The sequence below is a fragment of the Schistocerca serialis genome, chromosome 6, assembly GCF_023864345.2.
Source record: "Schistocerca serialis cubense isolate TAMUIC-IGC-003099 chromosome 6, iqSchSeri2.2, whole genome shotgun sequence".
NCBI classification, from domain to species: Eukaryota; Metazoa; Arthropoda; class Insecta; order Orthoptera; family Acrididae; genus Schistocerca; species Schistocerca serialis.
Window position 1 is genome coordinate 300,379,128 of NC_064643.1, and position 17,650 is coordinate 300,396,777.

A 17,650-nucleotide genomic window follows, 5' to 3' on the forward strand; every position below is an offset into this window, starting at 1 on the left:
TCATACATAGCCTGGCTTCCAAAATGGACTTTTCCACGAATCTTTTTCTTGTCTCAAGGTAAACATTAGTTTCAGGAAGACCTTTTGCCTTGTGTAGGAACTACTTATCTTGGATTTTCTTCCTTCATCTAATATGCTTAGAGAATACAAGAATTCTTTCATCTCTCTTGAGAACCTCGCTCAATTTTGATCAGAGAAGTAGCTGTACAGAAGCCAAAGAATTGGAAAGCAAATATTTTACAGCATTCGGAGGCAGAAATTCCGAAATAAAATGCATATAACACACATTTCAGGAAGAAGACATATGGTGAGAACAAGGACGAGGCGTATTCCGGCATGGGATCCTTATGTCGGTGGTAGCTCATGGCCCTCCAATGAATGGCGCTGCTGGAGAGATGTGGCACTTAACGGAATGATTAACATTTTAAATTCGGGTAGGGTATGTTTCAGGTAGAGTCAGGCAAACATTTAATTCCAGCCAAATATGCGTCGCGAAATTCCGACGACGACTATTAGACCTCGTTCGTATGTTGCCTGGCAGTCATTTTCGCGACGCACCATTCGCGATCGATTCGAATAGGGATTAGGAGAAATGTTAGTGGGTCCAGAAGTAGCCTCCTCTACAAACCACAAGGTGGCTTCCCGCGCAGTAATGTAGGTAGTGAAACCTGCATAATCTGTCCCTACGCCGGCTTAGAAGATTGAAGAAGAACAAGAAGATTCAATGGCTCTGAGCACTATGGGACTTCACATCTGTCGTCATCAGTCCCCTAGACATAGAACTACTTAAACCTAACTAACCTAAGGAGATCACACACATCCATGCCCGAGGCAGGATTCGAACCTGCGACCGTAGCAGCAGCGCTGTTCCGGATTGAAGCGCCCAGAACCGCTCGGCCACATCGGCCAACGAACAAGAAGAAGAAAGCGGCTTGCCGAGTAGAGATGTACCGGGTGACCAAAATGTCAGTATAAATTTGAAAACTGAATAAATCACCGAATAATGTAGATAGAGAGGTACAAATTGACACACATGGGGTTTTATTAGAACCAAAAATATACAAAATTTCAAAAAATGTCCGACAGATGGCACTTCATCTGATCAGAATAGCAATAATTAGCATAACAAAGTAAGACAAAGCAAAGATGATGTTCTTTACAGGAAATGCTCAATATGTCCACCATCATCCCTCAACAATAGCTGTAGTCGAGGAATAATGTGAACAGCACTGTAAAGCATGTCCGGAGTTATGGTGAGGCATTGGCGTCGGATGTTGTCTTTCAGCATCCCTAGAGATGTCGGTCGATGACGATACAATTGCGACTTCAGGTAACCCCAAAGCCAATAATCGCACGGACTGAGGTCTGGGGACCCTAGGGACCTGGGAGGCCAAGCATGACGAAAGTGGCGGCTGAGCACACGATCATCACCTAACGACGCGCGCAAGAGATCTTTCACGCGTCTAGCAGGTGTTTATCAGCCAGTCTGAGGATGATGCGATTCTGTAACATATGGGCGTACCTCTCACCCGTCACGGTAGCAGTTACAACACCAGAATGACGCATTTCCTCGAAGAAAAATGGCCCGATAACGGTAGATGTGGTAAATCCAACCCAAACCGTGACTTTCTCGTCGTACAATGGAGTTTCCACGACAGTTCTAAGATTTTCCGTAGCCCAAATCCTGCAGTTGTGGGCGTTGACAGACCCTCGGAGCTTGAAATGAGCTTCGTCGGTCCACAACATGTTACTCAAGCAATCGTCATCTTCCGCCATCTTTTGAAACGCCCACAACGCAAATTCCCTCCGCTTCACTAAATCGCCAGGTAACAGTTCATGATGCCCATCGATTTTGTACGGATAGTATCGGAGGGTACGCCTAAGTACCAACCAAACAGTACTGTATGGAATGCCGGTGCGACGTGCGACTGCACGAGCGCTGACTTCCCCGTGCAGTCTCCATTTCTTCCAGAACTGTCTCAGCAGCATAACGCCTTGTGCTCGGTCGTCTCAACGGGGTCTATCGTCTAAACAACCCGTGGCTTCGAACTTCGAAATCATTTTCGCCACAGCTGCGTTTGTCAACGGACCTTTACAAGTTCGAATCCCCCCCTCTATGGTGATAGGATCGTAACGCTGAACTAGCACATTCCCCATTCTGATAATACAGCTTCACTAAAAGCGCCTTTTCAGGTAACGTCAACATGCTGCGACTGCTGGCGCATCTGATTTTCTCTCTCATTACAGCTCCTTTTATACACGATTGTCATGCACAGTCACTGACGTTTTGCTGTCCAACGCCATCTGTCGGACAATTTGTGAACTTTTTTTTTGTTCTAATAAAAACCCATGTCATTCCAAGCATGTGTGTCAATTTTTACGTCTCTATCTACATTATTCCGTGGTTTATTAAGTTTTCAAATTTATACTGACTTTTTGATCATCCGGTATGTAGGGAAAGCCGTATAATCTGTCCCTTCTTACGCAAGGCTATGTTGTGGAAAAAAAACAAGAAGAACAAGAAGAAAGTGATGGTGGTGGTGGTGGTGGTGGTGGTGGTGGTGGTGGTGGTAGTGATGTGATGATGATGACGGACGACAGCAGGGTGCTTGCAGTAGAGCGTGCCCTAGGTTATGATGGTCGGCACAGCACCTCTTCTCGGGGTCACCGCCGCGAGCACAGCGCGAGACGGACGACAGAGCGGGCATCGGCGCATGCGCAAACGGCAACCGCTCTGGCGGCGCGCGGCCGTCCACTGCGCATGCGCCGGTCCGCGAAGCTGGCTGCGGCGGCAGCGGCCGCGGTCCATCACACGTGTTCCGCACGCCACCGCGACAAGTAGCCACCAGCAGCGGAGCTACCAAGCCGGCTTCAGTACCCGAGACGCGCGCGCGAGAGCGGGCCCAACTGCAGCACCGGCGCTCGCCAGTTGCACACCCTCGTCCATCAGCACTTTCTGCCTGCAGACCACAGCCGATCATTTTCATAATTTCCAATACCTTTTCTCCAGTTACGCAAAAATCAAATTAACTTATTAATTTTCCTTCGTGTGCAGAATAAAAGACTCATTCTCCGTATACTTTTTTCTTTCCCTGGCACGACGACTATATCAGATTTAACTTTTCCTCCGGCCCGAGAGGATCGAGGCGAGGATTTGCATTCCGTTCGAGCCCTCAGTCACCCCGATTGTTCACTCGCCGCTGGAGTAGGCAGGGTCGGGAAGTAAATTCCACAGCGCCGCTCCGGGGAAGTGCCCGCCGGTGATCGCGTGCGCTCTCACCCTCCTTCCACTACCTACGACCCGGCGCGAGGTTCGCCGGCTGCCCGCAGAGGAAGAAAAAGGGCCACGCGATGATGCTGTCCGTCACAGCGGGGCTCCAGATTGTAATTCTCGTCATCTCCGCAGTGGTGAGTGAGCAAGTACGCGCGCGCGCTGCTTGAATATGTATCAAGGAGGCCAGTTTAGAAATTTAAATTTTTCCTATTTACAATGTCATTTACAACATTCCTTTTTACCTGGCCTCTCCCTGCCTTATATCTGTTGAGTGAGTGAGCACATTTTCCACTCTGACTACCCCAACAATGTTGACATGTGGTTAGCACCCAGAGACAGGGAGATTTAGAGGGCGATTTCTATCTCGGACGTTTAGGGCCCACCTGATGTGTCTGGAAGGTTGGAAGATCGCTGCAGAAGGAGTAGGTCCTGACAGGCATCGTCCCTTTTCTTACAGTTGTTTACATTTCATTATACTGTGTGTCTACTGGCTGTCAGCGGATTGTGTTATTGTTGCTAATTTAGATCAGAGACATCTGTTATTTCGATTTAGTTCCTCAAATTGAAAGTCAATAGTCTTATTAACATTCAAGATGCGACTAATATTGATCCACAGTGATTAAGACGAAGACACGGCTATTTTTAGAGACAAGCATATTAAATTTCTTCTCGAGTTCTACTCCCTTAGATTATTTGATTGTTTTTATAAGCTTTCGCTAGTGGGAGCAAATAACTTGCCAAAAATACGCTTTCCATAACTGGTGACTGGCTAGAAGGTAAATCTTTGAGAATGTCAGCTAGTTGCGCTAGCAAAACATTGCATAAACAGACGTCTGGTGAAGAAAACGGGATGCACCAAACAGGTTGCACGTGAAAGAGTTGGGGCTAAAGTTACAACTGTTTATGGCTATAGTTGTTCGAACTGTATTCACTTGCAACAATTACCACAACTTTTAGGCCATCAGAGCCGTGAATTACAATTCTCATGGACTTTTAACTTTGTTCTACGCTGTATTCAAAATTGTGTAGTGACTCTGGCCTTACAGCTGACCGAAAGCTTCTACAATACCGAAACCTGAAAATATACAAAAGTGGTCTCGTTGGAAACTCTAATTTCTGACACGAAAGAAAAGTAAATAAACTTTGAGCAATAAATCCAGAAGACTATTCATACTAGGAGTTTATCAGTAACCTTGAGACAGACGAATTAAGTCAAGAGTGGCACTAAACCCCAAATGCTACATACTGATGGAATAACCAATAACTGGTCTAGATCTTGACGACAAGTGAAATGGTTCTTATCTTTGATACGATTTAGTTGCCACACCATATTATTCCTTGACGGCGGTTTTGGAACCGGTTGAATGCAGGGACGGAGGAAACTCTTACAATCTATATACCCCACGGTTCCTCAAATTGTATTCTGTATAAAAAAAGTGTTCCGCGGGAAGTGAATAAGAGAGCTCCACGAAAACCTATCAGTAACAAGGCGTATTCTTCTTATTTTTTAAAAAATTTGTTATGATTTATCTGTTATGAACTTCGATTTAAAACTGAAGTAATCAGTAAGTGAAGGAAGTTTCTCGTTTTTTAAAAAAAATTGTTTTATTAGCCTTTAAGATGCACAAGGCGTTCCAACCGAGTACCAGGATTCACAGGGTGTTTCGTCAGAGATAGTTTGGGAACCCCCTGATACAGCACGATGTGATAGAAACATCGGTTCGTCAGGCCAAATAAAGCAGTGGCGGAGCTCATCTGCGTCTGTATTACAGTAGAAATTTGGACCGTCGACATGGAAGCTTGTGGCAGTCGCGCTCGTCAGGACACTGTTTTATCGTTCGGTAAACACAGCGAGTGAGCAACACGCGATCGTGGTAGGTGTTTTTCTGAACAATCGTGTACGGCTTGTGGTTTTGATCATGACGCATGTAGGAGAACGGAAGTGGTGAACCGCTTGAGTGTCGCATCGTTCCGTAAAATACCGTCACACAGGCGGCTAACGGAGGGTACTGGGGTACATTAGGATACCTACAGTTGTTGACATCTTCAAGAAATAAGCTCTACAAAAGTGTTTAAAGCCTGTAGAAAACTGTTTACGTGTGAGATGTAAAAGATAATTCTAGAGATATACAGTGATCAGTTTCTTCTTCTGACTATACTGCTTGTCAGGTCCCAGGTCCTTGCACGACGGCCGGCCGGGGTGGCCGAGCGGTTTCTACGCGCTACAGTCTGGAACCGCGCGACCGCTACGGTCGCAGGTTCGAATCCTGCCTCGGGCATGGATGTGTGTGATGTCCGTAGGCTAGTTAGGTTTAAGTAGCTCTAAGTTCTAGGGGACTGATGACCTCAGCAGTTAAGTCCCATAGTGCTCAGAGCCATTTGAACCTTGCACGACGAAAAAAAGAAAAAAAGAAAAAGAAACAGCGGAACAAACTATTACATCGGCGCTATCGTAGAGTACAAAATGTTTCTTTACAGCTTATATCAGTCGGTTCGTCCGAATAAATCATAGCCTGTGTTACTTGCTTTTGTTTGCGTTAGTTTACACACCAAAATGAAACGAAGTAACAGACAGTTGGTTTTTTATCATAAGAGAGTATATATACGTGATCTGCCTCCGAGTTGAAGGACTGTACCAAATAAATCTATTCCGAGGTGTTTTGAAAAGTATATCTGACCCTTTCGAAAATCTGCCGACGTGTACTTTAATATAACGTTGTAAATTGTGTTATTTTGGATATAAGCGGAAGTACAGAATCATCTCGTTGTCATAGAGGACGCTCACACGAGTAATTGGATGTATTGCACATTGGGTCAAAAATGCGTCATCTCAGTCCGGAGTTGCAGCTGGTTAAGAGTACTCCTACCTTAGCAGGAGAAACAATACACAACCAACAAGTATTATTGTGTTATTTTTATTTGTGAGAGCTGTCATATTCTGTGTTTTGTTCGAGAAGTGCTGTTTTCTCTGCGCCACGTATTAGAAACGTCCAAGTACAATACACCGAAGTATGTGCAAGAAACTACTTAACTGTATTGGAAGAAATACGCATGTACTGTACTACCAGACCGAGGATTTAAACGTTATTCAGTGCAATAGGCGCTTGTGCTTTTCCGCAATCCATTAACTGCACTTGTCGTAACAGTAAAGTTACCAGAGAACGTGGTAATTACAAGCACCATTGCATGAGTCGTTATTCGTTTCTTTTGTGGACTTCCCCGATTTGTGTTACGGCACACTCCCCGTAATAAAGGCTCGACGTGAATTGTCTGACGTGGGTTTGTTGAACTCTCTGTTTCCTTTCCTGTCCAGGCGGAAATAATGTGTCTCTAATGAACCCAACACGACGTCTGAAAGTAGCTGACGCAGCGACGACCTAGCGATGTACATCAAGTTTTTTCACGCTGAAGCAACACCCAAGTAAAATACTAAATGTTTACGTTTACTTCTCTCAGACTTTGATGACTGCAGCACGAAATGTATGACTGCTTGTGGATACTTGTTCCGGCATGTTAGCTAATGTTTTCGTGGGCGCGTATCTCGTTCGTGTCATGAAGGAAATGCCTTGAAGAGCGAGAATAGCCGCGCAACGGTTGCAGTCACGTCACGGCAAGTTCATTCCAGTCAACAATGTGTAAACATTATTTGGTTTGCGATGGTAGGCTGAAACACACAACCGGCTGTGGTAGTTCATACTTAACACAGCGTTGGGTCGTAGTGTTTTAAGAAACTAACCAATATAAAATTTCCTGGTATATTGAAACTGAGTCACAGACTAAGGTTTGAACCCACGGCCTTACTTTTCGTAAGTAGTGCTCTTACTAACAAAGCTATGAGGATACGTTTCATGCCCCTGTCTACAGCTTCAAATGGTTCAAATGGCTCTGAGAACTATGGGACTTAACTTCTGAGGTCATCAGTCCCCTAGAACTTAGAACTACTTAAACCTAACTAACCTAAGAACATCACACACATCCATGCCCAAGGCAGGATTCGAACCTGCGACTGTAGCGGTCGCGCGGTTCCAGACTGTAGCGCCTATAGCCGCTCGGCCAGCCCGGCCGGCTTACATTCCGCTGTATACTAATTCTGATTAGTATGTGTACCCAGATACTTTACACCTGTGCTCTGATGTACCAAATGGTGATCTCAAAACCCGCAGTAATTTTAAAGCACGTCAGTTTTCTTCGCTAAAATAATTTTCTGCATTCTGCAACAAATAATTAAATTTTGCACTTCGTTGGTTGCCTGGTTGATGTGGGGGAGTGGACCGAATAGCGAGGTCATCGTTCCCATCTGACTAGCGAAGGAACCGGAACCATTGCGGAAATTGCTTGAAGCGATTTTTTGAAATCACGGAAAACTTAAATCAGGATGGCCGGACGCGGGTTTGAACCGTCGTCCTCCAGAATGCGAGTCCAGGTGTTGACCGCTGCGCCACCTCGCTCGGTTTTTGCACTTGTAAAATAATAATGGTGTAATCTAAGTCAGAGTCATACCTGTTTAATATGTCTATTTACAAAATAACTATATACTTAATATAACACTACTAGTTGCATTATTCACGTTGTCGCGCATGTTTCTTGACTCTGCATTCTATAACGTTTGACTCGGAGGTTAATATTACTGAAATTCCAAGGCTATCCTCAAAATGTCTGTACTAAAATTATGATGCCTTCTGTTTACCTCACTGTATCTGACTAACATCTGGATGTTAGGAGAAACCGAACTGAAACTTGTAGGCAACAGAATATTGCAATTCAAGTTTCCGTATAACAGAACAGATTGGTATAAATTCCTGAAACTGCCAGAATGGAACTGTGGTATAATGAACTTCGGAAGAACTCCAGACACCAAACATCACTGTTAAAGCATTTACTTAGATGACTAGGTTAGGTATTAGGTAGTACTATGTTAGCATCTTCCGATCTTCAGCTTTACTGAAATTTGCAGACTATCCTCAAAATCTCTGCACTAAACAATGATGTCTTCTATTTTCTTCGCCGTGTGGTTCTAGGCGCTACAGTCTGGAGCCGAGCGACCGCTACGGTCGCAGGTTCGAATCCTGCCTCGGGCATGGATGTGTGTAATGTCCTTAGGTTAGTTAGGTTTAATTAGTTCTAAGTTCTAGGCGACTGATGACCTCAGAAGTTAAGTCGCATAGTGCTCAGAGCCCTTTGAACCATTTTGTATTTTCTTCGCCAAAGTTGAAGATCCGAAGACGGTAACATAGTTACTGAAATCAGCCATCTAAGTAAGTACTTTGTTTACGATCTTGGCTGGAGTTTTTCCGGAAAATTAGATCTGTCGATTTCATTAATTTTCCGCCGAGAATATTTTAATCTCTCCCAAGTCAGTATTTACTTTAAATATGTGTTCTAAAAATAAAAAATAAAACTAAGATCGATAACGGGTCTACACGGCTTGAAAGCGAAACGTAGTATCAAAAATTTTGACTTTATTTGGACTTCGGTATATAGTTGGAAATAATGTAATTGACATGATTGGCAACAATATTTCAAGATTAGACGCTAAAATGGCGTCATACTTATAGTACGAAGTTTTTTCTGTATCTTGTGTAATGACTTTAACTGTGACCATCATTCATTCGTTTAGAAGCGTAATCATTTTCTTTCGTCTTACTACAAATTCAACTCCACTAATTCGTCTCGTTATTCACAAAGTACTGTTCCAGTATTTATACGTATAAATGCATAGCGTAATGTTACTGACTCAACCTAAAGCCATGATCTACGAGCCTGCTAGTCAGTGGCTGTGATCTCGCGTTCCTGAGCACTTACTCTTACCTCTCACTGCACATAGAGACCATCAGGTTTGCATCGTGTGTCGTAAGATTTTTTCGTTTATCGTTCTGACATGTGGGTTGTTCCATTAGGAGGAAAATTTTACCTTAGGAGTCCATAGGTAAAAATTCTACCTTTGATGGGTCCTGGCTATTAATTTTGGTTGATCATGCGCTAAAAACCATAGATAATTTTCTCTGTATGTAAACATATATCGCAATCAGCCTTCCACGTTAAACTGTAGATCAGCACTATGTCAAAACGAGGCGGTTGAGTGAAGGCTTCAGTACAAGTAAGCTTACCTTAAAAATTTCAGTACACCTGACTGTATTCTCGTTCCGTTTTCCATAGTTAGTGCACAAAATTCACTTCCAAAAATGATTCAAATGGCTCTGAGCACTATGGGACTTCAGTCCCCTAGACTTAGAACTATTTAAACCTAACACACATCCATGCCCGAGGCAGGATTCGAACCCGCGACCGTAGCAGCAGCGCGGTTCCGCACTGAAGCACCTAGAACCACTCTGCACAACGGCCAGCAGTTCACTTCCGTATATTACAATTGCGTTAGCTGTTACTGTGTATTCTCCTTGCCATCGAGTTTTCTTTTATTGTGTCACACATAATCTGAAATTTATTTATTATTGACGTATTTTCATTACCAATATCGTAACCTAAGAGCTGAAAATGTGATACTTGATTTATTGATTTTTCATCTTGTACTATTTTGGGGGACACTGGCAAGTTAAAGTTTCTTTTACTGAAATTTTTGGATTAATGGGAAAGAGATACAAAAATCCAGATACTGTTCACAGATGTTCAAAGAGCTTGCGGAAGTATTGATCAAGGCAGCTTCTATAAAATCCTGGAGTTCCGAACCCCAAACAAGATAATTGAAATGATTAGAATGTGTATGAGCGAGTCGAAAGCGATCGTAAGAAATAGAGGATCATGCTTACAGCCTTTCTCCATAGGAACTGGATTAAGACACTGAGATGCACTGTCATCCGTACTATTTAATTGCACCCTGGAGAAAGTCGTAAGAGAGAGAGCAAAGTGGAAGCGTGTAATGGGCTACCAATGGAAGATGGCAGGTTTACGATATTTTTTTCATGGAGACGATATAGTGTTACTGAGCGAGAATGAGCAAGATCTTGGGGGGATGTATGGAAGGATTGCCATAGCAGCAAGGAAAACAGGACTATTCATAAAAAAAGGCAATGCAAGTAGGCAGAACTAAATATGCGCAAGAGCACTGCACAGTTAAAGGAGACAAGTTCAAGTTTGTTGATCACTTAAAGCACCTGCGAAGTTGGTAGAATGGTTGTAAGCAAGTATTGGTTCAAATGGCTCTGAGCACTATGGGACTCAACTGCTGTGGTCATAAGTCCCCTAGAACTTAGAACTACTTAAACCTAACTAACCTAAGGACAGCACACAACACCCAGCCATCACGAGGCAGAGAAAACCCCTGACCCCGCCGGGAATCGAACCCGGGAACCCGGGCGTGTGTAAGCAAGTATTCATAAATGTAAAACGGAATAATTTCAGATGGGTCTATATGTCCGTATGCTCTCAGAGACACGTTCAAACGTAAAGCCGTATCAAATTCTACAAAAATGGAGATGATAATGCCGTTACTCTCCCCATTTTCCTTTTCAGTTCAGAAATCTGAACACTAGCTGAAAGGGAGACGCAAAAGCTTCTAACATTTGAAAGAAAGGCGACGAAAACACTCTGAGGTCCGGCGAGAGACGGTGATACGTGAAGAGCAAGACTAATAACGTAATTTATGAGATCTTGACCAGTGCAACGGTTTGCAAGATCAAAAGAACGGACGACTCTTTTGGGTAGGTCACGTAATTCGTATTCAAGAGACCCGACTTCCTAGGCAAGCTTTCATTGCCCACATTACAACAAAATGACCCTTGAGTAAGCAAGGAAACAGATGGGAGCCGCCCGCGGTGGCCGAGCGGTTCTAGGCGCTTCAGTCCGGACACGCGCGACTGCTACGGTTGCAGTTTAGAATCCTGCCCCGATCATGGATGTATGTGATGTCTTTAGGTTAGATAGGTTTAAGTAGTTCTAAGTTCTAGGGGACTGATGACTTCAGATGTTAAGTCCCGTAGTGCTCAGAGCCATTTGAACCATATGAAACAGATGGGAAAACAACGTAAGGAAAGATGCGGACGCTCTGAATGTATTCTGTTGGGAGGAAATAGCAACAGACAAAACGTAGTGAAGACTGATTGTTGATGCAGCACTTAGTCTGCAGATCCGACGACCGCTGGATAACTAAATAAGAAATTTTTACATGGTAGTTCTGAGCAATCTGATTTTAAGCGAAATGTATGTTGGATCATTATTTGGTCATGAGAACCAGCCGAATGTTTTTTGTGCGGGACCTGCTATTAATCTGACACCTTGGTTTCACTAACAATGTCGCGTAAGTCTATAAAGAACGTAACAGGTGAAAGGCTACACTCTTATCATTCTTCCTTCTCGATATTTTTTCATTGTGTCTTCTCTTTCTCTGTATTTGTTAAAATTTCTGTGTCCTGATACAGTTTAAATGTCTCGCATATCCTCGTTTCTCCATGTTTACTAAATCTTCCCTTTGTTCGCTTTATCTAAAGCTTTCTAATAATCTACGCACGCGATGTGTGTTGCAAGTAGTGTATTCTTGTCCTTTTTCTGTTAACTGTAATGCAATAGTGACATTGTCACTACAAGATCGTCTCTAAAGCCACGCGGGGTAGGCGAGCGGGCTAGGGCGCATTGTCTCGGTCTGCGCGACTTCCCCCGTCGGAGGTTCGAGTCCTCCCTCGGGCATACGTGTGTGTGTCGTCCTTGCCGTAAGTTAGTTTAAGTTAGGTTAAGTAGTGTGTAAGCTTAGGGACCGATGACCTCAGCAGTTTGGTCGCGTAAGACCTTACCACAAACTTCCAAATTAAAGCCATTTTGTTCCTCCATTAGGAGGACGTCAGCTGTCTTTCCCGTTCAACAGTTAATATAATTTGTTTCGTTTATTCCAGTCTATAATCACAAAAATGTCCCCAGGTTATCGATTTCTGTCGGTGCTGATCGTATTCACGTCGCTTTAAAATATCTCCTAATTTAATCAACCCAGAGCGGCATCGTCAAGACTTATTGTTAATAATTGTTTATAAAGCTGGTGAAGAGTTTGTAAGAAGTACTTAGTAAGTTTATTCCCCTCTAGTTCTTCCTTGTTTCTTGGTATAGGTGTTTCATCTGAGCTGTCTTCCAGAATTCGTCTTAGAAGTGTAAGTGCCCAGTTGTCACTTCAGTCCTCCACATATAACGAGTTCTAAGCTGATTTCATCAGGCTGTGGAGATTTCCCGTTTTTTTTTCACTTGTTTCAGTACCTCGGCTGCCTAATACAATAAAAAAATTACCCTCGGTAGAATGAGTAACAACGGAAGGTCCTACCACAGACTGCATAAGGCTAACCACGTAAGCGAAACTTGCAGCAGATGGTGCGTAAGGGTCTCTCTGTATCTCGCCGCCGACAGCGATAGAGACTCGGAAACGCCGCCTAAACGTATTGTTGTTAGAGTAAACAGCGCAGCACTTGGTTCCCAGCGCCTGGCTGCTAGGCAACCCACCACGCGAGCGTCCAACAACGTCAGCTCGGCGCACGCGCGGCTTCTGCGGCCGTAATACAAGCCACATGTCCGGCCGCCGCCAGATGCATTCCTCCGGTATCAGGACTTCCTGGAGAACAGAACAGAACAGAACGGAGACGAGAGCAGGGAAGCGCCCGCCAGCAGCCACCGCGGCTAGGAGAGACGAGGCAAACGGACCGTGCACAACGGTACGTTGTTCCCTGTGTCACTTGGCACAGGCTCACCCCTAGACTCCAGCACCTCTCGATGTTGTTGCGCATTTCAATAATGTACTACGACGACAATGTTACATACAATGTTTTAGTTTTGATAATACCAGACTTTTTTACTTCACGAACTCTCGCACAGTACACAATTCCGCCCATTTCAGGTCGCGGAAGCGATCTTTAGCACCTATGCTAAAACCGAGAAAACTATATTATATTACCCCCAAAGTTATCATTAGTGAGCGTGGCAGCAATTTGCTCCATTTATTGGAGTGCACTACTGGTGAAGTGGTGAAGGATAGGGTGCGAGGGGGGGGGGGGGGGAAGGGGACATGGGCATTTACTCTCGTGCAGTAATTGAAAGCACATGACACTTCATTCAACAGTATGGAACAGGAAAAGAAAGAAATGTAACATCGAATAAATAGGAAGTAAAGCAGAATATGCAACGCTACTTGACCGATTTTGGATTAACTTAGTGACGCAAAAGCTCGCTTTAGATGAGACTCAGACGATGCAGGTAGGTAACCTTGGCTGTTTCGTGATAAAGAGATTTGGATGTAGCATACATTCGTTCAGATTTTAAGAGTAAATTAAGACTTACAACAGGTATTCAATAAATAATGTAACAGATTAAAACTGAGTGCAGGGCTGGGACTCGAAACTAAGAACTTGGCTAGGTATCATGCCCTTCTCACCTCAGCTGCAGAGTGCAGAGTTAAAATTCATACTTCAATCAGTCCCCTACGTCTCTACATTATCCTTTCTTTTAGAAGTGCTAAACCGGCAAGGTATGCAGGGGGACACCTGTGGAGTTTGGAAGGTAGGAAATGAGGTTCAAATGGTTCAAATGGCTCTGAGCACTATGCGACTTAACTTCTGAGGTCATCAGTCGCCTAGAACTTAGAACTAATTAAACCTAACTAACCTAAGGACATCACACACATCCATGCCCGAGACAGGATTCGAACCTGCGACCGTAGCAGTCGCGCGGTTCCGGACTGCGCGCCTAGAACCGCTAGACCACCGCGGCCGGCTAGGAAATGAGGTACTGGCGTAAGTAAAGCTGTGAGGGCGAATCATTAGCTCTGCTTGGATAGCCAAGTCTGTAGACTTCTTCCCCGCGAAAGACAAAAGTCACATGTTCGAGTGCCAGTTCTGCTCACAGTTTTGCTCTGTCAGTAAGTTTCAAATCTGCACGACTCACCTTCTGAGGGACAATTCGTTCAGGTATCATTTGGGTGTTTTTAACCACGTCTTCGTAAGTGTGCTTCAGCATCATTTGTCCAGCCGATAAAATAAATTAAAATGAATCGGCGCATATAGTCTGTGAGTACAGGTAGCGTCACAGCAACAGCTATTCCCACACACCCGGCATTCGGACACATAACTAGGGCAAGTAAACACGTCGTGACCGTAAACAAGAAATCAAAGAACTAGCAATGATGAAAGATAATGCATTCCCCTACGGAGATTCTCGGGATTTCGAATCTCGCCACCCACAGAATGTCAACAGTTTTACTGTAATTAATGTACCTAACCAGGGACATATTATAACACAAGTACAAAAACTGCTGTTTTCGTCTGCTATAATATGTTCAGGTAATGTATTTCTTTGCCGGCCGCTGTGGTCGAGCGATTCTAGGCGCTTCACTCCGGAACTACGCGACTGCTACGGTCGCAGGTTAGAATCCTGCCTCGGGCATGGTTGTGTGTGATGTCCATAGGTTAGTCAGGTTTAAGTAGTTCTAAGTTCTAGGGGACTAATGACCTCTCATAGTGCTTAGAGCCATTTGAACCATTTTTTAATGTATTTTCATTTTTCTTGCTATGTGTCTTATTCTCAAACTGTTGTGGTAGGTTCTCGCTTCCCGAGCACGGGGTCCCGGGTTCGATTCCCGGCGGGGTCAGGGATTTTCACCTGCCTCGAGATGACTGGGTGTTTGTGTTGTCCTCATCATTTCATCATCATCCAGGAAAGTGGCGAAATTGGACTGAGCAACGATTGGATAATTGTACGGGCGCTGATAACCACGCAGTTGAGCGCCCCACAAACCTAACATCATCATCATCATCATCATGTTGTGGTAGATCCAGTTTTCTACCCTTACCCTCCCTCGGGGTACAAAATGAAATCAGTCATGTGAAAAGTGTCCGTCCTTTTATTGCTTGTACCTCAACTTGAACGATCTACCACTCTAAGCGATGTAGTTCGCATTAGATCTGTTACGCTGCTGACTTTTGAAGATACCAGCTGTATCACATGTATTAACCTCTTGTCTTAAATTATTTCTTAGTTTCAATCGTAGTGTGTTCTTGTTTTCAAAGGCGGCTTCAATTTAAAGCGGCTTAAAAAAGTTAGCTACTTTGTAAGGTAAATTACTGAAATATGGAATCGCACTCTCGTAAAACTCAGCTTGGCATTCCCACGTGCCTTCGTGTGCAGTATCTTACGTATTAATTTATCGACTATGTTTTCACGGTATCCGTTACCTCCTGCTAGTTGTCTTACAATATTCACCTCAGTTACTCTGTTCTGCCTATCGCAGAGACGGCGAATGCTGTACCTACTAAGCAGCGAAGCGCGGGAAGATTTTGACCATATCGATGACGGGAGTTCTTACGTCTGACTTCAAGTAATAAGCTACACATGTCACCGCACGCTAAAACCATTGCGGAACATGATTGTCACATTTGAGAGGAGAGTACATGTTCCGGCTTTTCTGCAAGACGGTTCTGCTGCGTGCAGCACAGTGTAGGGACGAAGTGGCTCGGTAACGCAACGTAGGAGTACGCAGGGCAGTGCGATTTCTGTGGTCATGACGGCTAAACTGCAAACGGATTCACTGTGAAATTCTCACTCGCAATATGGATCAAATGCAGTGTTGCGCCCAGCCACAGTGAAATGTTGCATAAAATATGACGATGGCCACACAGACTCGGGTGATGCTGACAGGGAAGGAAGGACACCTACTTCGACCACAGAAGATAATGTTAAGGCGATCGAGGAAAGAGATTTCCCAAGAATGAGAACGTTCACAGAGCTGTTTTCGAATGGCTCCAAGAACAAGGAGTACATCTCTGTCGTCAAGGACTTGAATGATTGGCAGTGTTGCGACCGTTGTTTGGAGATATTTGGTCACTATGTTGAAAAATAGTATCATGTATCTCTGTGACTTTGAAGTGTACTATAAGATTTAATAAAATTCACTTGGCCTGTCATAATAATACATAACTTACTTTTTTAAAGTCCGTTCGAGAGTATCAAAAGATCTGTTTCTTCAGCTTCCTGTTCGCTTTGAAGGTATGTCCACCATCTTGTTTCCTGATACTTAGCTCAATGAATTGCAGTTTATCATATTTTTCTTGTTCGACGATGAGCTGAATCTTATCCTACAAAATATTAGATTAATTTACAATTTCGATAACCTTCCTTTCCCCTCCATCTATCAAAAGCAGCTTATCGTCCTCGCAATGCCTAAATAGAAGAATTTATCGACGTGATGCTACGCATTAGTGGAGATTCTCTTTTCCAGATGATCAATAAAAATCTCTGAGTGGACATCCCGTCGAGGGAGATTCAGCAACTGTATAGATATTTAAGATAATGCATATTTATTGTTCCGTGTCAGCTGTAGTCTACATTTTTAGTCAGACTACCTGTTTCGATAACTTTGGATCAACTCTGATATGTGTTTCTGAGTAAACAAGAGGGGATGCTGACGCAACTAATTACATCTGAAGATGATCGAGAGAGATCGAAACATGTGATCTAGTTAAAAACGTGCAACGGAGACGTAACAGAAAGTTAGAATCATCTTAAAAAAATATAAATGTATGGTATAGTTCCGGACCGGCTTTGATTATTGTCATGTCTCGCTTCCATTGTAAGTAGGCTGTTTAGGTTTTTATATTGGTAACGCCACGTAGCGCTCTGTATGAAAATCACTGGCTGTGCTGTGTGCAGTCTGTGGCTGGTTTGCATTGTTGTTGGCCATTGTAGTGTTGGGCAGCTGGATGTTAACAGCCCGTAGCGTTGCGCAGTTGGAGGCGAGCCGCCAGCAGTGGTGGATGTGGTGAGAGAGATGGCAGAGTTTTGATATTTGTAAAACTGGATGTCATGAACTGCTATATATATTATGACTTTTGAACACTATTAAGGTAAATACATTGTTTGTTCTCTATCAAAATCTTTCATTTGCTAACTATGCTTATCAGTAGTTAGTGCCTTCAGTAGTTTGAATCTTTTATTTAGCTGGCAGTAGTGGCGCTCGCTGTATTGCAGTAGTTCGAGTAACGAAGATTTTTGGTGAGGTAGGTTATTTGTGCAAGGTATACGTTAATGTTAGTCAGGGCCATTCTTTTGTAGGGATTTTTGAAAGTCAGATTGCGTTGCGCTAAAAATATTTTGAGTCAGTTTAAGCACAGTCATGTATAATTGTTCAAAGTGGACGTTTCACCATTATCTAGCACAACGTCAGAACTGCCTCTCTGGTGCCTTTACTTTTCTTAAATCAAACCATCATCTATCATTTCCTCAATTTTTCCATTCCTCCGTATACCACTACCATGAGTAAATAACCGTCTAAGAAGTAACTATACCAATTTGGAACCCAAAGTGTAGCAATGGCCGAGCGATTCTATGCGCTACAGTCTGGAAACGCGCGACCGCTACTGCCGCAGGTTCGAATCCTACTTCGGCCGTGGATGTGTGTGA

General features: G+C 43.7%; 1 protein-coding gene across 1 annotated transcript in view; it reads left to right on the top strand.

Annotated features, from left to right (window-relative positions):
* Positions 1–2,819: 2,819 nt before the first annotated feature.
* Positions 2,820–17,650, top strand: part of LOC126484166 (ADAMTS-like protein 4) — a 755,922-nt gene continuing 741,091 nt past the window's right edge. Inside the window, exon 1 of the mRNA XM_050107569.1 lies at positions 2,820–3,408. Coding sequence (XP_049963526.1) covers positions 3,352–3,408 — 57 coding nt within the window. The 5' untranslated portion in view covers positions 2,820–3,351. The remainder of the gene's footprint in view (positions 3,409–17,650) is intronic.